The following is a 24,357-nucleotide window of genomic DNA, read 5'->3' on the forward strand; positions in this document are numbered from 1 at the left end:
TCATTAAAAAACTTTTTGTTTTAAATTTATTTATTTTTATTTTTAATATGTTAATTTTAATATGATTTGCTGTAATATAGGTAAAATACAGTCTGGTTATAGACAATATGCAACGATTTATTCTAATTGACTATATCCAAGTTTAGTTGTTGTTATTGTTACTTTCCTGTTGCTGTTTTCTGGTTGATTCTTCGTTATTATCTCCAATATATGTCGTTCTGTCAATAGATATGCAGTTCAAATTATTGTGGGATTGATGTGAATATATTTATTTACTCGAAAGTTTACCATGTTAAATCCTTTATAATTAATTCATAGTACTAGTAATTTTAACAAATCAGTGCTTGAAAGAAAAACTACGACAGAAATAAAGATAAAACGTGCATTTAAATGTTGTGATCGTTTATTAGAACGATTATAATTCCTACTAGCGTGTATCAGGTGTTATTTTATGATAATATAGTAGATATTAGTTATCTAAAAACCACCGTATCTTTATATGGGTACAGTAAAATTTTATCTGTAACGAAAGGCGCTGATCTGGTTTCTGCCAGTGTCACTCGAGCGTCTCTGTGCTATCCCTTCCCGCTTTCTGCGCGCATCCCCTTCCAAATCTGATTATTTAAAAAAAATCAAGAGAAACGCGTCTCGTATACTCGCAGGATTGCTCAACATCTATCGACCCAGAATGTTTTTTCGAACCTATCTAACTACGGGTGTATTGTTGCAGGATCTTATCAGGTCGGAAGCGGACATCTCACTTTCAAAATGTTGCCGATAGGTGAGCTCGCGTCAGACCTCACTAGTCCACAGTTGGCGATCGTAGGTTCGCTGTGAACAACGCGTTGATTCGAACCATGCTCAAATCGTTGGAAGAATACGTCGTCGAGATGGAAAACCGTAGTGCCATAAACGAGCAGAACGCTCAAAACCTCAGCGAGGATATCTGGACCCAGCTGCAGCAGAAGGAAAACGATCTGCAACTGGCCGCAGAGCTGGGCAAAGCCTTGTTGGAGAAGAACGAGGAGTTGAAGAAACAACACGATGCAGCTGTTGAGGAATACTCGAGAAAATTGGAGGTATGTGTTTTTGCTTTAATTTGTTTAATTTGATGTTTTAATATGTTCGTAATAAAAGTTTAATGGGATAAAGAGATTATTTTTATCAGTGTTGTCTGTTATGCTAAAGAGATATTAGGATGATAAAGGTATGACATACCAGAGTAATTAGAAACATTAATATCGCACCTACATAGAATATGTTATATTTTTTAGGGGTTTTGTTTTTTCAATGAAAATATGAATAGATAAAAGAATACTACAAATTTTGAAAGTTCTCTCTTTGTATATTCAAGTTTTTGTTGTTTTTTTTCTTCGGTATTTCGGTTTTTATTATTAGTATTAGTTTATTATTTTATTATTGGTATTTGTTAGTAGTCCTTTGAGAAAAAGAACTAGTGGTATCAACGAAACGTAGAAATAACGTCTGGTGAATTTGACAATTTAATAGTGATAGAAATGGAGGATGATTAAGTTGTTTTTTATTTTCATTGAACAAGTGCATCAGTTGTAGTTTCTTTACCAACTAGTGCACATTTTCTAGTACTGGAAAAACTCGACTCTTTCTGACATGTTAATTGATATGTTGTTTTAATATAGTGACACATAATAAGATTTAATGCTGAACGACAGTGAGATTTGACTATAAGTGATATTTATACCCTTTGCAGAAAATTATTCAAAGTGATACATAATCAGAATGTTCATGTATCTTGACAAACATATATGACAAATTATACATTACAAAAGTATATAGTCTCTATATAGTCCTTCCAATAAGTCATAGATAACGTGGTTGACAGTTTGTAAAAACGTAAAATTCGTTTTAAAACCGAAACCTTTTCATTTTGTCCTGGCTAGAAAAAGACTGGGTTCAATCTGATTAGTCGGAATATGTAACCGAATCAATCCAAAGACTTCAATTTGTGTTGATACTGGTCGACCCTGTTGTCAAATGTCTATAAATTTCTTTAAAACGTTAGTGATAATAATTAGAGGTTATAAACCGGCAAACCAAAAGGCCAGTTTGATGTGGCAATGTCAAATCATCTCACGTCATAAATTGTGATGACGTGCATTGGTTGTTTTATTGAATAAACTATATATCTTTGTTGTTTTGTTTTATTCTTGTCTTGTTTTATTTTAAATAATTTTTAGTTCGAAATAATGAAAGTATATAAAACTTGTTGATTGTAAATTATGTAACTTCATTGAAATTTTTAAAACTATCTTATTTAGTTTATCAGAATTAATTACACTTAATGTTGAGACTGAAACTGTTTTCGAGATTGGTCATTGATAACATTTTTATTAAAATTTAATTATCTAGTGTGACCCAAAAAAAAAAACAAAACTCTTTCAATATTTTTTTTCCAAATGTGTCTCCTCCCTCAAAATAATCTCCATGCCCAACTGGAACCAGTCATGGAAGGTAGGGACCGGTGGAAGGAATTTACAATAAACAATACCGTGATTTTAACTCTTCCCTTTTTTTGATAGAGATAGTACATTATAGATCGGAATAGTATAAAAGTTTTTGCGCGACCAATGTGTGGCCAAGCTGCATCGATCTGAACAAGTCGTAATCAGAGGCGCTATCTATATATATATCTAAAATATCAGATATTTGTGTACAATGTTATTGCTGAGCTGATGTGACGGAAAATCGGAAGTCGTTCAGTGCAAAAGCCATTCAGTTTGCTTTTTAAGCACTAACTATAACAAATAAGACCTCGTAGAAATATTGTAGACATCTGCTTCTATGGTCTAATAGTTGAAGCGTTTAGCTCCCAAACAAAGGTTGCGGGTTCGGTTCCCGTTGGGGACAATAATTTTTTGTTTTTGTTTAGTTAGAACACTCGTCAAATCACCTAGGCTAGGTAGCAGACCCCGGTGCCTGAAGCGCGCCTTATTTTCAATCATTGTTTCTTTATTCCTATTTTTTCTCATACGGCCTGCACCTTTACTTGGCCTACCTAAAATATGTACATAATAATCGTTGTAATAACTAAATAAAAATATTCTAAAACCTTATTTAACCTATCTACTATATGTATTTTATATTCTACTATATACACACAATTTAGCTTAATACCTACGTAAACCTATTTATTTATTTACAATATTATTTTAACTACTACCTACTGATGAGTTTGAAGTCGGTGCCTTTTTGTTAAAATTATTTTTAATATACCAGATTAGATAATGTTACCAGAGCTTTATTAACAAAACAACCATTTTAAAATAAAATATGTACATAATAATCGTTGTAATAACTAAATAAAAATATTCTAAAACCTTATTTAACCTATCTACTACATGTATTTTATATTCTACTATATACACACAGTTTAGCTTAATACCTACGTAAACCTATTTATTTATTTACAATATTATTTTAACTACTACCTACTGATGAGTTTGAAGTCGGTGCCTTTTTCTTAAAAATATTTTTAATATACCAGATTAGACAATGTTACCAGAGCTTTATTAACAAAACAAACATTTTAAAATAAAATATGTACATAATAATCGTTGTAATAACTAAATAAAAATATTCTAAAACATTATTTAACCTATCTACTACATGTATTTTATATTCTACTATATGCACACAATTTAGCTTAATACCTACGTAAACCTATTTATTTATTTACAATATTATTTTAACTACTACCTACTGATGAGTTTGAAGTCGGTGCCTTTTTGTTAAAAATATTTTTAATATACCAGATTAGACAATGTTACCAGAGCTTTATTAACAAAACAAACATTTTAAAATAAAATATGTACATAATAATCGTTGTAATAACTAAATAAAAATATTCTAAAACATTATTTAACCTATCTACTACATGTATTTTATATTCTACTCTATACACACAATTTAGCTTAATACCTACGTAAACCTATTTATTTATTTACAATATTATTTTAACTACTACCTACTGATGAGTTTGAAGTCGGTGCCTTTTTGTTAAAAATATTTTTAATATACCAGATTAGACAATGTTACCAGAGCTTTATTAACAAAACAAACATTTTAAAATAAAATATGTACATAATAATCGTTGTAATAACTAAATAAAAATATTCTAAAACATTATTTAACCTATCTACTACATGTATTTTATATTCTACTATATACACACAATTTAGCTTAATACCTACGTAAACCTATTTATTTATTTACAATATTATTTTAACTACTATCTACTGATGAGTTTGAAGTCGGTGCCTTTTTGTTAAAAATATTTTTGATATACCAGATTAGACAATGTTACCAGAGCTTTATTAACAAAACAAACATTTTAAAATAAAATATGTACATAATAATCGTTGTAATAACTAAATAAAAATATTCTAAAACCTTATTTAACCTATCTACTACATGTATTTTATATTCTACTATATACACACAATTTAGCTTAATACCTACGTAAACCTATTTATTTATTTACAATATTATTTTAACTACTATCTACTGATGAGTTTGAAGTCGGTGCCTTTTTGTTAAAAATATTTTTAATATACCAGATTAGACAATGTTACCAGAGCTTTATTAACAAAACAAACATTTTAAAATAAAATATGTACATAATAATCGTTGTAATAACTAAATAAAAATATTCTAAAACCTTATTTAACCTATCTACTACATGTATTTTATATTCTACTATATACACACAATTTAGCTTAATACCTACGTAAACCTATTTATTTATTTACAATATTATTTTAACTACTATCTACTGATGAGTTTGAAGTCGGTGCCTTTTTGTTAAAAATATTTTTAATATACCAGATTAGACAATGTTACCAGAGCTTTATTAACAAAACAAACATTTTAAAATAAAATATGTACATAATAATCGTTGTAATAACTAAATAAAAATATTCTAAAACCTTATTTAACCTATCTACTACATGTATTTTATATTCTACTATATACACACAATTTAGCTTAATACCTACGTAAACCTATTTATTTATTTACAATATTATTTTAACTACTATCTACTGATGAGTTTGAAGTCGGTGCCTTTTTGTTAAAAATATTTTTAATATACCAGATTAGACAATGTTACCAGAGCTTTATTAACAAAACAAACATTTTAAAATAAAATATGTACATAATAATCGTTGTAATAACTAAATAAAAATATTCTAAAACATTATTTAACCTATCTACTACATGTATTTTATATTCTACTATATACACACAATTTAGCTTAATACCTACGTAAACCTATTTATTTATTTACAATATTATTTTAACTACTATCTACTGATGAGTTTGAAGTCGGTGCCTTTTTGTTAAAAATATTTTTAATATACCAGATTAGACAATGTTACCAGAGCTTTATTAACAAAACAAACATTTTAAAATAAAATATGTACATAATAATCGTTGTAATAACTAAATAAAAATATTCTAAAACATTATTTAACCTATCTACTACATGTATTTTATATTCTACTATATACACACAATTTAGCTTAATACCTACGTAAACCTATTTATTTATTTACAATATTATTTTAACTACTATCTACTGATGAGTTTGAAGTCGGTGCCTTTTTGTTAAAAATATTTTTAATATACCAGATTAGACAATGTTACCAGAGCTTTATTAACAAAACAAACATTTTAAAATAAAATATGTACATAATAATCGTTGTAATAACTAAATAAAAATATTCTAAAACCTTATTTAACCTATCTACTACATGTATTTTATATTCTACTATATACACACAGTTTAGCTTAATACCTACGTAAACCTATTTATTTATTTACAATATTATTTTAACTACTACCTACTGATGAGTTTGAAGTCGGTGCCTTTTTGTTAAAAATATTTTTAATATACCAGATTAGACAATGTTACCAGAGCTTTATTAACAAAACAAACATTTTAAAATAAAATATGTACATAATAATCGTTGTAATAACTAAATAAAAATATTCTAAAACCTTATTTAACCTATCTACTACATGTATTTTATATTCTACTATATACACACAATTTAGCTTAATACCTACGTAAACCTATATATTTATTTACAATATTATTTTAACTACTATCTACTGATGAGTTTGAAGTCTGTGCCTTTTTGTTAAAAATATTTTTAATATACCAGATTAGACAATGTTACCAGAGCTTTATTAACAAAACAAACATTTTAAAATAAAATATGTACATAATAATCGTTGTAATAACTAAATAAAAATATTCTAAAACCTTATTTAACCTATCTACTACATGTATTTTATATTCTACTATATACACACAATTTAGCTTAATACCTACGTAAACCTATATATTTATTTACAATATTATTTTAACTACTATCTACTGATGAGTTTGAAGTCTGTGCCTTTTTGTTAAAAATATTTTTAATATACCAGATTAGACAATGTTACCAGAGCTTTATTAACAAAACAAACATTTTAAAATAAAATATGTACATAATAATCGTTGTAATAACTAAATAAAAATATTCTAAAACCTTATTTAACCTATCTACTACATGTATTTTATATTCTACTATATACACACAGTTTAGCTTAATACCTACGTAAACCTATTTATTTATTTACAATATTATTTTAACTACTACCTACTGATGAGTTTGAAGTCGGTGCCTTTTTGTTAAAAATATTTTTAATATACCAGATTAGACAATGTTACCAGAGCTTTATTAACAAAACAAACATTTTAAAATAAAATATGTACATAATAATCGTTGTAATAACTAAATAAAAATATTCTAAAACCTTATTTAACCTATCTACTACATGTATTTTATATTCTACTATATACACACAATTTAGCTTAATACCTACGTAAACCTATATATTTATTTACAATATTATTTTAACTACTATCTACTGATGAGTTTGAAGTCTGTGCCTTTTTGTTAAAAATATTTTTAATATACCAGATTAGACAATGTTACCAGAGCTTTATTAACAAAACAAACATTTTAAAATAAAATATGTACATAATAATCGTTGTAATAACTAAATAAAAATATTCTAAAACCTTATTTAACCTATCTACTACATGTATTTTATATTCTACTATATACACACAATTTAGCTTAATACCTACGTAAACCTATTTATTTATTTACAATATTATTTTAACTACTATTTACTGATGAGTTTGAAGTCGATGCCTTTTTGTTAAAAATATTTTTAATATACCAGATTAGACAATGTTACCAGAGCTTTATTAACAAAACAAACATTTTTACTGAAGCACTCCAAAATTGTCAATAAAAAAAGTATTTTCGCGTTTAATGTTTAATTTGATATAGGTAATTTAACAGCTTTTACTCATTACTTTACCAATTAGCGGACGATACAAATCATAGCATTTTAATGCAATTTTTATCAATTAAAATACTGTTATACCAATTACAATGTTGAAACCTAATCTAATCGATATCAAGTATCGAGAAACCAATTTATTACATCTATTTACAAAATATTTTGGTCCCTTCAAGATATGTCATTTGATTAGACTTAATATATGTTAGCGATCTCATATTTTGCCAGTGAATCATTTGGAATGAAGCACGTACCATTTAAATATGGATTTAGATGTAATAACATAACATTGACATTGATACATTATTATTGGTTTATTAGAATTAGATAAAAACGAAATTTAGAGTGCAAATTTTTAATGATCATCGATATACTAGGTTGTTCAATAATTGTCAACTATCGATGTCAGATCGAGTCAAGATATGTCGTTTGGTAAGGATTTTGTGTTTAAATAGACATTGATGTACTTTTTTCAGTGATCTTTTAATTTATGATCTGCATCCTTGAAGCACGGTATTTGAAAGATTGTTGACGTATGATATTATGGGTGCTATTACTTTCCGTTCAATGAAGATCGTTTTTTTTTCGACGTTAAATTTGAGTTCTCCAAGGTAGTGTCTTGGGAACACTCTTGTAACAGCTTAATAGCTCCAAATCTGTCCATGTTAATTTCGTGTTGCGGCGAAACGACAAAGACTTAAGATATCACTTGACGGATTCCCGATTCCACCAGCATAATCAGCTAAATACCTCGATATCCATCTCGATGGTAAGTTAAATTGGAAACATCATGTTAGACAAAACGCAGAGCAGATTAGACTCAAACTCAATCAAACAACTATACTGGTTAGTTGGAAGATACTCTCAACTTGATTTAAAATCAAAGATTGGTTTAGTTTATCAGTCAATTATAAAGCCAATTTGGACCTATGGGCTGCAAATATGCGGTTGCACTAAAACATCAAACCAACTAGTAATCTAACGCAGCCTACGATTAATTATCAATGCGTATATTTACTTAAGGAACGAAGAGCTGCACGATGATCTCGAAATCAAATGAATATAAAAGATATTTTTTGCGTTAAAACATGAAACAATGTTGCTAAATCACTGCAACATGAAAGCAATATAGCTACTGGACACCCAGATAGCTTTCTATGATGTTTCTATGTTTTTGAGGAATTCTTTTACCCTTCATTCGAGAGATATATCCAAACCATTGTTATCACCTATCTAAATGTGTTCTTCAGATCTGCATTGACTGTCGCATCTCGTCGTCGACGAATGATTTAGAATCTTGGTTGTAATATCACTTCTCTTCAGTACTCAGCATCTAAGAGAAATGAAAGCTGCTACAGCTTAGTCGGTTCTGCTTATTATTTCAACAGTAAATGTCATTTTATTCGCCTGTATTAGAGACTCCAAGCATCCCGTTAGGATTTACAATAGCAGGCAATCCGTCAATTGTCAATACTTTGATATTTTCTTCATTAATTATCAAGCCGTATGGTTCTGTAGTATGAATTATATCATGAAGAATACTAGAAGCCTCAATAACTCTATACCAGCGAATATAGAATCTATCATCAGTGGGCATCAGATCGGCCAAAAAGTTTGTAGTATCATACTATTATGTTGAAAAGCTGTAAAGAGATACTAGAGACACTCCAATTTAGAAGAATATACTAGGCAAAAGCTAAATTTGAATCTAGAACCCTGTTGCCATAACCATCTAGTTATTGTCACCCTTACCAGGTTGTCATTTAGAAGGTAACATTCAAGATCCTTTAAAATCAAGTACCTTGCGTAATATAAGTCAATCTTATTAAAAAGTGAAATTAAGATATGCAAAGGCGATACAAGGAGGAAGGCACGCGGCTACAGATTTTTTTTTGGATTCTGCATTATGAGTATCAGCCTATTAATTAGTGCTATAAATATATCCGATTGAGTAATCGGGTACCACGAGGCGCGTTATTTTTGAAAGTACCAACCACGGGCACGACAAAAAAAACAACGGCCTCATTAAGAATACAGGAATCGGCCCGTTTTCAATCGATGTCAGAAAAAAAAGAACTTTTACTTTCGCGCACGAGCTTCGTGAAAAAAAATCGGAATTAAAAATTTTTCGATCGGAATTGAGGAGTGATTGATTTTTTAATTAAACCTTATCTGAGATGTTCAAGATATCATCAGTCGGTCGATCGGAGATGACAAACGGATATGAGCGTTCACTTTTCGTAGCGCTGGGCGTGGTCTGATCCAAAATGTGTAATTTCTGGTACAGACTAGGTCGGGTCTTTATTTGCTTTATTACATATTTTTTTGTTATCGGCCCGAGCAAGTAGGAAATGATCGGAGGTACCTGTAGGCGCCGATGGGTGTTTTCGCGGTGAAAGACATGAATACCTCCCATTTCGATTGCTCAACTTTTATTATTTGTGCGTGTAAAAAACGTGTCAACCATCAGGAGGTGAAAGTACATTGTTTTTCACAAAGCTAATTTCGGTGCTCATTAATGGAAATTCGGTCGCGTTTTTTTTAAATAAAATAACAATACCTTTTTATATAAATCATACGGGGTTAGTTCGAGAAGTATAAGAAATTACAAACGAATGCTCTTCTTCAATGTATTTTCATCTGTATTGGTGAAAATGACAAATATCAATAATAACTAGTCATTGGCGACTAACCTACAATTTGTCTTTATAATAACTTAAATCTAGGTATATATCTTAAGTCTTTAGTGTAATAATGTTAATGTGTTATCCTGCTGCTTTACTGTTAAATCACTACCTTACACTACACTACACAAGATTGAGTGGTTTGATTGTTTTCAGTCTGTGAACTGTTCTGGTGTTATCGAAGAGTTGTATTACTTCGGTACTGACATGAGAAAAAGTCTGATCTCATGTCTTGCAATTCTCTTGATTTCCTGAGTGACTGTCGGTATCTGAAGGTCCGGTGTAAGTAATCAGTCCTGTAGTATCTCGGTGCATCTAGAATATTTCTAGGAATTTGTTCTGGAAAACTTGTATTGTATCTATATTAGTTTTCGCGGAACATCCCCATTATTGAATTCCGTATGCCCATATAGGTTTCAATACTTATTTCTATAATAGCAATATATTATGTACTGATAATTGTGATTCTCCTTCAATTAACCAACACATTTTCCTATATTTTAACTGCAGTTCTTTCCATTTCTTTTTTACATGTTCCTTCCAGCGAAGTTATACATGAAGATTTACTTCCTTTAATTTTTATTTTCCAAGTTTGGGTCTAATTATTTAAATTGTCCCTTGCCTGTTGTAATTTTCATGTGGCTTCTTCTTCGAAATTTCCTTCGACAGCAAGGATCAGCTGCAAATGTAGCCATCATGACATTTTCCTTTTAAGGTACATCACATATGTAGAGTAGACAAGGAATTGGCTCTAATACACTTCCTTACTTCTCTTGTTTGACTCTAAACATTCTGGCTGTAAGATTTCAATAACTCAGTGTATCGTTTCAGTAACATTTTCTGTAGCTTATGAACAAGACCGTCTGCCATACCTAATCAAAGGCTTCTGCTACAACTAAGAATATAGCTGAACATAAACTTTTTACCTTCATAAGCTTTTTGTATTAGATCTGTTATTCTATGTACCATGGTGGATCGAAAGTTTTTCAAATACCTTATATATAGGGAAGGGCAAAAGTCTCGTTACCTTTGACGCAATTACCGCTGAGTGGCAATAATGGAATCAATATTTTCAATAAATATTGTCACTATTTCTGTTAGTTCTTGTGGCGTATATTTATCCATAATAAAATTTGGATGTCTACACAACACAATGGTTAAAGCGAAACTGTGCTAAACGTCACATAATGGAAATGGCGCGCAATCAAAATGGTAGCGGGCTTTTGCCCCATCCTATGTTACTGGTAGCACTGAGATAGGACTATAGAATTTTATTTCAATTGGCAATTTTCCAGTATTTAGGGCCATGATAATTTCAGCCATCTTTCAAACAAAATCAAAATCATTTCAATAAAATTAATAGTTTGCCATTTAGTATTATTGAGTTATTCCATGTATACAGACACTTTCATAGATGTATGGTGATGCTGCTCCATTATATGCCAATTGTATATAGCAATTGGTATCAGTTAATTCTAGAATATATTAATATTTTCAATAGTGTCTTATTGTTTTGAGAAAAAAAAATAGGACGAACTAATTCGGGCGAGTAAGGTACGTAGGGTAGCAGTTAAAACTTGAATTTTACCCGCCTTTGTAGTAGACGGGTTACCTGGTTTATTGTCTTGGTGATTTTGTAATTTATTTATATATTGCTACTGAAATGTTGAAATAAATTCGCATAATACTTGTCATTGATTACTTTTTCTTATGAAATTCAATTCTTTCCATTCGTTACAAAAAAAATCGCAATTTTTGTTGACTGTCAATAATTCTTGATCAGTTAAAGTAGTCTTGGTAGAAGAGTTGTTTCTATTCAACTGTTTCTAAACCCTCTACATATATTGTTTGATATTATGCCTCCTCGCTGAAGTGATCCCTATATATATATATATATATATATATATATATATATATATATATATATATATATATATATATATATATATATAAGCTATTGTCCCCCACGATATTGCGGAATATGCTCGATTGATATCTTGAGTGATTTTATTATTTGTAATATGACTATTAAAAACGATCTGTATTTCCAATTTTAGATATTGTATATAAGGTTATAAAAGCCCTAAGGATGGAGGAAGATTTAATCAATATTTCACCATGCTATTTGTTTCTTTATTACTTTTGTATCATTTATATTTATATTAACTTACATTTTTCCTGATATTCATGTTAGGTGTGTGTTTTTTTAACAATTTTTGGTTTATAATATTTTATTCAATAAGTTCCCGGAGCAGCATCTATTCGTTGTGAAAGGTAATTTCATAAAATGGATAATAGCTACCGTAGCAAAGTCACTGCAGTTGGATAGTGTTATCTTAGAGCGAACATATTTTCATGAATTTATTGAATATCCTAATTAAAAAAAAACAATATAACCTAATGAAGTTTCTCCATTAATGGAAGTTGTTATAAATTAAAACATTTCTAATTATTTAATATTGAAGTTCGAAACTGTGTATAACAGGTCAGCTAAAAAGTCCCCGGCCTGACACATAAATGGCGCTACTAGAATTAAATCCATATGTTTTTTAGTTAGTTAGCCCTAACTCTCAAAAGATGCGTGTATAAATTTGACAGCTGTCGGATCATTAGTTTGTGAATTATAGAATTTTGAGTGAAGCAACATTTGTTATTGTGAAAAAAATGGATAAAAAGGAATTTTGCGTGTTGATAAAATTTTGTTTCTTGAACACTGTTCCAGGAAAATCAACCATCAAGGATTGGTATGCTAAGTTTAGACGTGGTGAAATGAGCACCGAAGACGGTAAACGCAGTGGACGCCCAAAAGAGGTTGTTACCGACCAAAGCATTTGAAACATTGAAAAAATCCACAAAATGATTTTGAATGATCGTAAATTGAAATTTAATGAAATAGCAGACACTCTAAAGATATCAACTGAACGTGTACATCATATCATTCACGAATATTTGGGTATTAGAAAGCTCTGTACAAAGAGGGTGCCGCGCGAGATTACTTTTGACCAAAAATAACGACGAGTTGATAGTTAGGAGCAGTGTTTGAATATAATCAAGCGTAATAAACCCGAGTTTTTCCGTCGATATGTGACAATAGATGAAACATGGCTCCATCACTTCACTTCGAAGTTCAATCGACAGTTATCCGAGTGGAATGCACGCGATGGGCACGCTCTAAAGCATGGGAAAACACAACAGTCGGCTGGCAAGGTTATGGTGTCTGTATTTTGGGATGTACATGGAATAATTTTCATTTACTACTTTGAAAAGGGGAGGACCATCAACAGCGATTATTACATAGCGTTATTGGACCGTTTGAAGGACTAAATCGTCGAAAAACGGCCGTATTTGAAGAAAAAGAAAGTGCTGTTTCACCAAGACAATGCATCGTAATACAAGTCGGTGAAAACGATGGCAAAAATCCATCCATCCACCGTATTCCCCACATCTGGCCCCCGGCGACTATTTCCGGTTCTCAGGTCTCAAAAGAATGCTCGCTGGGAAGAAATTTTCGTCGAATGAAGAGGTGATCGCCGAAACTGAGGCTTATTTCGAAGCAATACACAAATCGTACTACAATAATAGTATCGAAAAGTGGAGGGTCGCTATAATCAGTGTATCACTCATGGAGGGAATGATGTTGAATAAAAAACTAATTTAGCCAAAAAAATGTGTTTTACTATGATAGGCCGGGGACTTTTCAATTGACTTGTTATGTTGTTGACTTTGATTTGTCTTGAAAATCCCCAGCCATTATTTATTACCCATTATTTTTGTTTAAAACGTAAATACAGAATCGACGTATATGTCGACGCGGTGAATCATAGAACCGGTTATACTTTTCGCCCGTGCTGGTGGTTCATTTCACCTGTGTAGGTGTTGTTTTTCCATTCAAAATTGCATGAATAAAAGATCAGGTTTTACTCGCACGGGATGATCTCAAACACCATCGTTTTCACTAGGTAGAGGCAGTCTTTTTATGACTAACGAATGTGTAATAGTTTATTTATATGGGTTTATATAAGTCATAGACGGAAAAATGGTTCTTGGCAAATCATTATGGAGGATTTCTTGATGGATGTTTGACTGTTTGGTGCTGTTTTTCTTGAATCTTGATCATTTATAGTAGTCTTGGTGGATGAGTTGTTTCTATTCAACTGTTTTTAAACCCTCTACAGATATTGTTTTTTTTTAATATTGCCGTATATTGAAGTATTTTAGTACTCGGTTGGATATATAATATATTGTATGAATGCCGGCAGTAGTATATTTTTAGATATAATATCTTTTATTAGAAAAACATTTATTAGAAAGAAGTTTTGATAATTAATGGAAATACTTTGTTTTGACAGCGTTGTATTACTAATCGTTTGAGGACTTTGAAGTGTGTAATTTGCACCCCATAGCGTCTCAATATGTTTGATCTTAGTCAAACTTACCCTATCTGTCAAATTGTCTTACTTATTAGATTTTGTCATGTTGGGAGAATCTTCCGACCAATCAGTAGAGTTGTTTAATTTTGATTAATTACCTATCCACTTTTTTGTCTAATATGATCTTTCTAATGAATTTAATCTACCATCCAAATGGACAACGCGTTATTTTACTGACTTGACTGATGTATGTGATATGTTAGGTGTCTATGTTTTTGTCGTAAAGTACAATTTATATGGACAGATTTCTAGCTATTATATTTTCAGTCTGTTTGTTCCTGTTGACTGACACATTCTACGATGTATCCTTTGCTATAATGTCAGAAAATGTTTCATGTATAGTTTATTTTTTGTTGGGATATCAACAATGAAGAGCAGGTAGATAAGTTTATAAATCTGCTTGTTCTAGCGGTTTGTCAGGTTTTTAAAGTATCAGTAGCAAGCAGGCATTAGATATGAATGTCAGTATGATTATTGCTTTTCTTCTCAGTTTTTTTTTAAAGAATCTAGGTGGTGAAGTATCATCAATCCAGGATCTATTTTAGGATCAAGGTTGTTATCAGTTCTCACTGGAGAAACTAGCTTGATACAAGTGTTGTGTTCATTGTAGATTATTAGCCAGGTGTTCATTTCAATAATTTTTAATAGGCGAAAGTATCTGGGAGTTGCTTTTCATAGTAAATAATTGTTATATGTTTTATATGAAAATAAGTATCTTTATTTAATTTTTTGTATATATCCATATGATTCTTAAGTAAATGATAAGTTTGTTTAACAGGTGACGTTACTTGAACTTTTTCCTTATTAGTTGTAATTTGTTTATTTGCGCAACTTTACAAGTTTGTTTTTTTTAATTCCTTCATTTGATTTAAAATATATTTGCATTTTCACAAGTTATTCGACAGCCTTCATTTGTTTTTCTCTCCCGCAATGATTTCCGGACGCTTTTACGTCCATTTTCATTTCGCACGCCTTCAGCGTCCGTTTGGTTTTTCCTTGTTCTGTCAATGGTTATTGTCATAAATTTATTGCGTTGTTAAGACATCCAACTTATTGTTATTTACTTCTTTTCCTGTATAGCTTTTAATTTTAATTATTACTTATAAATATTTAACTGGTTTTTTTTATTATATATAGCTACGCATGTTTAACAGAACTAGCGAATTGATATTTAAGGTCACACGTTGTATTCCTTTTAGCAATTTTACTAAATTTACTAAAAATAAGAATGAAGTCAAGGTAAGCGCACCTTTTGTTGGAAAAGAACGCAGGCTGTATCGATCTCGATGCTAACGAAAAAAAAAAACATTCAATAAAGTAGGTTATGTTACGAGTTACCGGTCAGTTCTTCGCGGAATTGACCGGTTAGTTTACAGCGGGACGCGGCAAATATATAACAGGTAGATTAATGGATATGCAGATTAGATAACGAAAAAATATGCATTGTGTTATTATGTCCGTAAATGATTTTTACCAGTATATATTAGATATGGTTTTTGATTTTAAGGAATTTGTATATTAAAAATTATTAATGTTTATAAAGAGCAAATCAAACAAAGTTGTTCTATATTTAGGGCAAATTATATGGCTCGGTGAATGGAGGTAAAAGGAAATGAAACAGTGGTGTTTACATTATGTGACCGTTATTTATTGAAGTAATATAAAAATACAAATGATAAAACGGATGGCAGCGGTGTTACCTGGAGACGAGGCTTGGACAGTCGATGGAGGCACGTCTAAACCAAACGATGGTTGAGCACTGAATGAATCGAAATACCCTTCAATAACATCCCAGATAAACGTCTCGGGGTTGCCGCCAGGTATTTGTTATCGGGTTCTAGTTGGCGCTGTTGGCACCCCGCCCGTGTTCAACATCTGGGATTATATTTCTGGGTATTTTGTAGACCGTTATTCCACGATGTAAAATTCGACATGCATCAAGGTCGCTACAGAACATTATGCTCCTATCTTTTTCCATTGTTTTTAGGTGAAGAACCATTGCGCCATGGTATGTATTTAACAGCAAATTCTATCTAGAACTAAGCCTTGAAACCGTCGCAACTGCCATTTCAAGGTACCATATAGTATTTTGCATGAGAATCAAGTTCAGCATTACGTGAATGAAAAAGCAGAAAAGGCAAAAATATACAAATTAACAGTCTCGTTAGGTTCTTGCATATATTTTGATCAGCGATATCTATTGGTGAAAATGCGAAATATCTATGTAAACAGCTATTAACTGTTCTAACAACCAACAACTCCACTGTTAAATTCAATGGTTTTGATATTTTCGTACATGAAATAATGGTTTTTCGTTCAGTATTATTGAGTTATTTTTCAATACCTTTGCTGTATTTTTCAATACCTTTGCCTAATTTAATAAAATTTGCGGCCAAAGGCCACCTAACACTTTTATAAATATATTTTCATATATTTTTTTGTCATATCCCAATTGTCGGTTTTGATCCAAAATAAAATTGGTGGTGAAAATCCAGATAAAGCTCAAACAGAAGTAACTATCAGACATCTTAACAGTTGATTTGAATTAAGTTGATGAAAATGACCAGAGTACATGCAGACATATAATATTTACGATTTTTATTTTAAACTATTTAAATCAACATATTATGTATGGCCTCTCTGTCGAATTTAGTAGCAAAATATTTATGTCACTCCGAATTCGTAATCTTAGAAACCTCTTTGCATAATCTCTTCCACGATTCGGCATTAGAAACCGATGACCGTGCAATTTATTCCCAATATTCTCGACAACAAAAAAAAAGTAACTCATTTAATAATATTTTAGTCTTGGTCGTAAGAGATTGGTTTTTGTTGGAAGACAAATTTTGTGAAAGAAAAAAACAAATCGCTTAAATGTTGAATATTTTAATGGTATGGTGTATTACCGGTAAAAAATATTTACATTTTTAGTTTATTTTAGAATTATATTTTGATATTTCCCTACATAGTATAAAACAAAGTCGCCTTTTCTGTCCCTATATCCCTATGTGCGCTTAAATCTTTAAAACTACACAACGGATTTTGATGCGGTTTTTTTCAATAGATAGAGTGATTCAAGAGGAAGGTTTATATGTATAATACATGCATAATATACTAAGGCAACATTAATTTTAGAGGTTTCTAACGTGATGTCGTAAATTAACCTATTTTTTTAGGCTTATTTAGCAATTAGCAAAAACGCTGCCTAACCCTACGAGTTAGATCAAATTAATGTACTACAGTATTGTACACCATAAAAAGGTCTACAAAAAAGTCCGCGATGGTATATGTTTATCTTTTAGGGATAACCCACATTAACCATTTTTATTGTTTACTTTTTACGTGAGAAAATGGCTTATTTACGAAGCTATTTTAAGCAATTCGGCATTAATCCTTATCGAATTAAGTACCTTAAATACAGTGTGCAATTAATATAGATCAATATGGTTCCTTACAGCATGTAAATTAAACAAATATTTTCGGAGATATTACAAATTTAAAATTTGCGTTTAAAAATGTGTAATGTAATAAAAATTGTATGAATTTAGATATTCCAAAGATAGCAGGAAATCTTCATAGTAAGTATAGGGGAAGAGGAATTGTTTTACTCCAAATTTAATGCGTGCAGGCCAAGGGCAGTAATGAATGAACCAAAAATACTGGATCGATTTTAATCATGTTTTCATTGAGTGACATAGGCATATATATTTTATGCCCGTGCAAAGTCGAAGCGGGCCGCTATGTTTTTATATACAACGTTCATATTTTTTCTGTAGTGTATTTAATTTAGTATCAGCATGGCACCCATGCGAAGCCGGGGCGGGTCGCTAGTTTATATATAAAATTCAATCTTAAAACATTAAAGCATTCTTTTTCTAACTGAGTATAACAAAACAGTATTATCTGCGAAATTTTGATCAAACTTGTTTGAGATTACTGGGCTTTATATGCAATAAATATATTGATTATGATGTCTTAATCTCTATAATCTTAATTATTTTCATTATTAGGTCTTTTGTTAGGATACCGTAAACCGTTTCATTCGTTTCTGAATAATACATCTCATTTCAGCTATTGTATAACTATTCAATATTTTATAGTTTATTACGAAGGTGCAAATTACCCTTAACTTTCCTATGTCCATTTTTCAATCGTCATAACTACCTTCAATATTTTTCATTGATTTTTTATAAAGTATACCTCTTCTATTTAAACTACTCTTTTTTGCAAAGTAAATCTTGAGAATACTTGATAGTTTTGTAGCGACCTTGAGGCATGTCGAATTTTATATCGCGGAATAACGGTCTACAAAATACCTAGAAATGTAAACCCACATGTTGACACGGGCGGGGTGCCAGCAGCGCCAACTAGAACCCGATAACGAATAGCTGCCAACCCCGAGACGTTTTTCTGGGATGTTATCGAAGGGTATTTCCATTCATTCAGTGCTCAACCATCGTTTGGTTTAGACGTGCCACCATCGACTGCCCAAGCCTCGTCTCCAGGTAACACTGCTGCCATCCGTTTTATCTAGTTGTATTTTTCAATTTTTTTTATATAGCCAATAAATAACGGTCACATAATGTAAACACCACTGTTTCATTTCGTTTTACCTCCATTCACCGAGCCATATAATTTACCCTAAAGTTTGAAAGTTTGAAATTATGTAAAATTTTCTATTTATTAAATATGTAACTGTTATATATTATTAAATTGATATAAATTAATAAATTAACGTTAAAATAGTGAAAAGAAAAAGCATGCTTTGGATTAACCAGTTTAGTTACCTCAATATCATGTGTTACAGAGAGGAGGATAGTATAGTTCACGAGTTAAGAATAAAACCACAGTGTTCTATTACACTTGAAAGTAACACAATAATTTTGAATGCATTACGGCTTCTTTTAATTGTCAATATACGTGAGATTTTCAGCAAGTTGAGTTATTTGGTTTGTGTTTGACAGCAGTTGACAGCAAACAACCCCGCGAATTTTTAATCAAAAAATGGAAAAAAGTAATTTTCATGTGTTAATTAACGATTATTTTCTGAAACAACATTTTTTACACAAAAAAAGCATCATCGATATCACGAAAAGGCCCGATAAATACTATGGGGACTCTGTACCATCAATTTCAATGGCTAAGAAATGCTATTGGAACACCGGAAAATGAAGTGTACGTGAAGTCACTGGGGGTATAGCCATCTCAACTGAGTGATCAGGAATTCATCAACGTGTTTCAAAACACGGATACATTACAAGTCATCAAATTTGGGTCGAGTGGAGAGGTTATCACTAATTTGAGTGTTGGGGAAACCTATTATATAGAAGGAATAAATAAATTGGAAAGAGAGATTATGTTGAGAAATAAAATGTTTTTTTTTTGTCGAAGAAATATCTTTCAATCAAAAGTCAGTGACTTATCGAACTGCTCTCGTTCTAAGTATACTATATAGTATCTTTTTGATGCAAATAAAGATAGCTAGATAGTATAATATTTGTTCCATATAGAGTTTTGTGTCTTCTTGTAGCTAATTTTTTTAAAGGACCCGTAATTCTTAATGTTGAAATGCAATTAATCATTTTTCGTTTTGCTTTCTGGTGCAGGAAATGGGTTAATTCTTTAACGAGTATTATTTAATTACCTAAAATATTGTTTGCAATAACCTACTGAAAGTCCATAGTGTTAAAAATGCTTCTAACTGGGGTAAGTCACAAATATTATTTTAGTTGCGTAGGTAATTATCTAACAGAATCATCATATTATAATCACTAATTATAACAGCATATTGTAGTATTCACCAATTTCACTCACATTTTAACTGTTATAATTGTGGTAGAGCTGCTTCTCTTATAAATAGAAACAGATAACATTAATGTGCTGTTTAACTTTGATATTATTTTCAGGGCACTAGCAATTATATACATTTAAACATATTTTTCATTTGTACGGGTACCCTACTCTGCAGCCCTTTTCGCATGTCGCACTTACTTATTGAGGGACTGGTAATTGGATTGGACTAATACAATGTTTGAGTCATTTCCTAGGTTCTTAATATGGAGAAGTGATTTTTTTCGCTAGAATTGACGCACGTTTACAAGCATCGTTTCGCTTTTAATGTTATATGTTATTACAAACTGATACCGTCATAAAGAACGAGTACTTAAAATAGTACCGTATATTTAACGTGCATTACTATACGTTCTGTTTCTCGAAAATTAGTTCCTTCTGGTAGACATCCAGGTTACTTTTTTCGTGTTTTCACGAATGATATTTCTTTTTTTATTCAGCAAGGCGACGTGATACTTTTCGTCTATTGTTTATCTCCGTAACTACTACCCGGATCGCTATTGTATTCTGATTTTGTGTTTTCGTTATAATAGATGATCGTTGGTAATGGGCAGTAAACAAAGGAAACGTAGCTTTTTCTTTATATCGGCTTCATTATATGGTTATTTCGCAATTTGTACTGTATCTAATAAGGTTAATAATATTGAATAATTTGATTTAGTAAGGTTGCTTTTTATATTTCGGTATTTGAGTTCAAACACAATCATCAGAGTCGAATTTTTGAAGATGTTGCAGTCGAGCAATTTTTGATATATAACAATTAGTTTCTTTTAATATTTTAAAATCTCCTTTTTACCAACGAGGGCCTAGAATTTAACGTGGGCTCCACGGTCCTCGGTATTAAGCCTACCGACTGGCCAGTGACCAACTAAGAGACCATCCCAGAAGACTTCCGGTCTTACCCAGCCTGATGATGCGTGGTCTTTGTCGGATTTTCTGGTGTTGTCTAAAACATTTACAGTTACAATCACCCGCGACTATCGCAACACTAGGAGGGCGGTCTTGTCCCTTTGACCACTGCGCCAAGGAAGCCAGTTAGTTATTGGATATGAGGGATGGCTTTTAAATCGATATTTTGAGCCCTCAAAGAACATTTTGTGCGCAGATGAGTGAAAACTCGTTTCATCGTGGTGAAAAATGTTGTCTTTGATACCTAATTGTTGATATTGTTAATATATTAAATCAATGATGTCATGACGATTTTTGTAGGTTTATGAAGAGTATCGATGTAAATCGAAATAAGCGGCTTTACTCCATTTTCTCAAATTGTAATGAAGATGAGTGGCACTTGATGATACTTCATTGTTAAAATTCAAGTTGAGCGAATGAATTATTGCTGTGGTTACTAATAATGACGTTGGAGTACTATACTAATTATTCTTTTATCAAAAAATGGTTTCTTTCAGATACATTACTTAACAATCCATGCTTACACATTTATATTTTAGTAAATTTCGTTATGTATATAAGTTATGAAACATGCAGCTATAAAACAGATTTTTTTCTTAAAAACTTGATGTTTTTTTACTGGAAGGAAGTTGCGACTTATTATATCTATTGCACGAGTAATGTGCCATATTAATTTATTACGTAAGAGGATTTTTACCACAACTCCCCCCTTCCACCCTGTTTAATATTTATTAATATTCTATAATATATTAATAACTCTATTTTTTTACCCCAACTCTAGTATTTTATACAAAATTCTTTTGACAACTGGAGAGGGGAGGTAGAATAAATAAAGAATAGTATAAATAATTCTCAAAATAAATTTCGATACTTTCCTTCAAGAACCCTAGGTTTTAATATCGAATTTTTTCTGTTATTTTTTTATGGTGGGAGAAATCTGAAAACAAAAGTATATTGATATAGCTTTCGATAATCGATATTTTTCGCCATCTCTACTCTGATCTTTTCATTCTATTCAAAATAATGTTCCTGTGAGATTGAGCATAAGCATGATAAAAAAATCCATTAACGACAAAATTATCAGCCCATAATTCCAATATCTTGGGGCGCACAAACAGACGTACTTAAATAATATAATTTATTCGTATTGAATTATTTTTTAAATCATAGTACTTTTTTTCTAAAAACCATTCGTTGTTGATTTTATAACATGATGTTTTCCTTTTTTTTAAAATTTGATTGAAACCATATTGTAGTGAATGATCTAAAGAATGATCGAAGCGTGAGTTGGCATTTAGCATGTTCCAAATGCGCCGATGACTAACAACATTACTGCGGACACGTGGTAATAATATCAGGTCTATGATTTAATTTTTAAGGATTTACAATAGATTTTCAACAGTTCTAGGTGGTCAAAACAAATTGAAGACGAGGATTTGAAACTCAAGAAGCTTATGCAGTATTGTTGGGAGTAACACAAGAAACCATTTCCAATCGTTTGAAGAACATAGGAATGATTCAAACGCTTGGATATTTTGTGTCGTATGAATTTGATCCAAGAAACATTGAAAGGCATTTGGTCATCAATTTGGTGTGGTATACATACTATGAATTGCTAAAACTTAATGAAACCATCAATAGGGATCTCTGCCGGCTACAGTTAATGCATTTGATCCGAGCACTGTGTGAAAGACTACCAAAGTGCGAGCAAAAACACAGCAATGTTATTTTTTAGCAACGCCCTACCATATATTGCAAAATCAGTGGAGACATATGTAGCGAGCTTGAAGCATGTCGAATTTTATATCGTGGAATAACGGTCTACAAAATACCCAGAAATATAATCCCAGATGTAGAACATGGGCGGGGTGCCAGCAGCGCCAACTAGAACACGATAACGAATAGCTGGCAACCCCGAGACCTTTATCTATGAAATTATTGAAGGGTACTTTGGATCATTCAGTAACCGACCATCGCTTGGTTCAGACGTGCCACCATCGACTGCTCAAGTTTCGTCAATAGGTAAACCTAGCGCCGATACCTTTCATTTATTTGTATTTCCTTATCGCTCTTATTTATTTCGTTTTACCTCCATTCACCGAGCCATATAACAGGTCAATTGAAAAGTCCCCGGCCTGACACATAGATGGCGCTACTAGAATTAAATCCATATGTTTTTTAGTTAGCACTAATCGTCAAAAGATGCGTGTATAAATTTGACAGCTGTCGAATCATTAGTTTGTGATTTATAGCATTTTGAGTGAAGCAACTTTTGTTATTGCGAAAAAATGGATACAAGTTTAGATGTGGCGAAATGAGCACCGAAAACTGTGAACACAGTAGATGCCTAAAGAGGTTATTACCGACGAAAACATTTAAAAAATCCACAAAATGATTTTGAATGAACGTAAATTGAAATCGAATGAAATAGCAGACACTCTAAAGATATCAACTTGCAAGGTGGGTGCCGCACGAACTCACTTTTGACTAAAAACAACGACGAGTTGATGATTCGGAGCAGTGTTTGAAGACGATCAAGCGTAATAAACCCGAGTTTTTGCGTCAATAAGTGACAATGGATGAAACATGGCCCCATCATTTCACTCCGAAGTCCAATCAACAGTCATCCGAGTGGACTGCACACGATGAAACCTGTTCAAGGTTATGGCGTTTGTATTTTAGGATGCGCATGGAATAATTTTCATTGACTACCTTTAAAAAGGAATGACCATTAACAGCAACTATTACATAGCCTTATTGGACCGTTGAAGGACGAAATCGCCGAAAAACGGTCGCATTTGAAGAAAAAGAAAATGCTGTTAAACCAAGACAATGCACCGTGTCACAAGTTAGTGAAAACTATGGCAAAAATGGGCATGAATTGGGCTTCGAATTGCTTCCTCATCCACCGTTTTTTCCAGATCTGGTCCCCAGCGACTATTTCCTATTCTCAGATCTCAAAAGAATGCTCGCTGGGAAGAAAGTTTCGAATGAAGAGGTGATCAACGAAACTGAGGCCTATTTTGAAGCAAAGGACAAATCGTACTACAAAAATGGTATCGAAAAATTAGAGGGTCGCTATAATC

General features: G+C 31.5%; 1 protein-coding gene across 2 annotated transcripts in view; it reads left to right on the plus strand.

Annotated features, from left to right (window-relative positions):
* LOC143194279 (bicaudal D-related protein homolog) overlaps positions 1-24,357 on the plus strand; it is a 160,785-nt gene that overhangs the window by 5,570 nt on the left and 130,858 nt on the right. For both annotated transcript variants that reach the window (XM_076400953.1, XM_076400954.1), the window contains exon 2: positions 731-1,079. In XM_076400953.1, the coding sequence (XP_076257068.1) occupies positions 858-1,079 (222 nt within the window). In that variant the 5' untranslated portion in view covers positions 731-857. The remainder of the gene's footprint in view (positions 1-730; positions 1,080-24,357) is intronic.

Source organism: Rhynchophorus ferrugineus, unplaced genomic scaffold, assembly GCF_030347505.1.
Source record: "Rhynchophorus ferrugineus isolate W39M unplaced genomic scaffold, kcgeb_rfMv2 rfM3, whole genome shotgun sequence".
In the NCBI taxonomy this organism is placed as follows: domain Eukaryota; kingdom Metazoa; phylum Arthropoda; class Insecta; order Coleoptera; family Curculionidae; genus Rhynchophorus; species Rhynchophorus ferrugineus.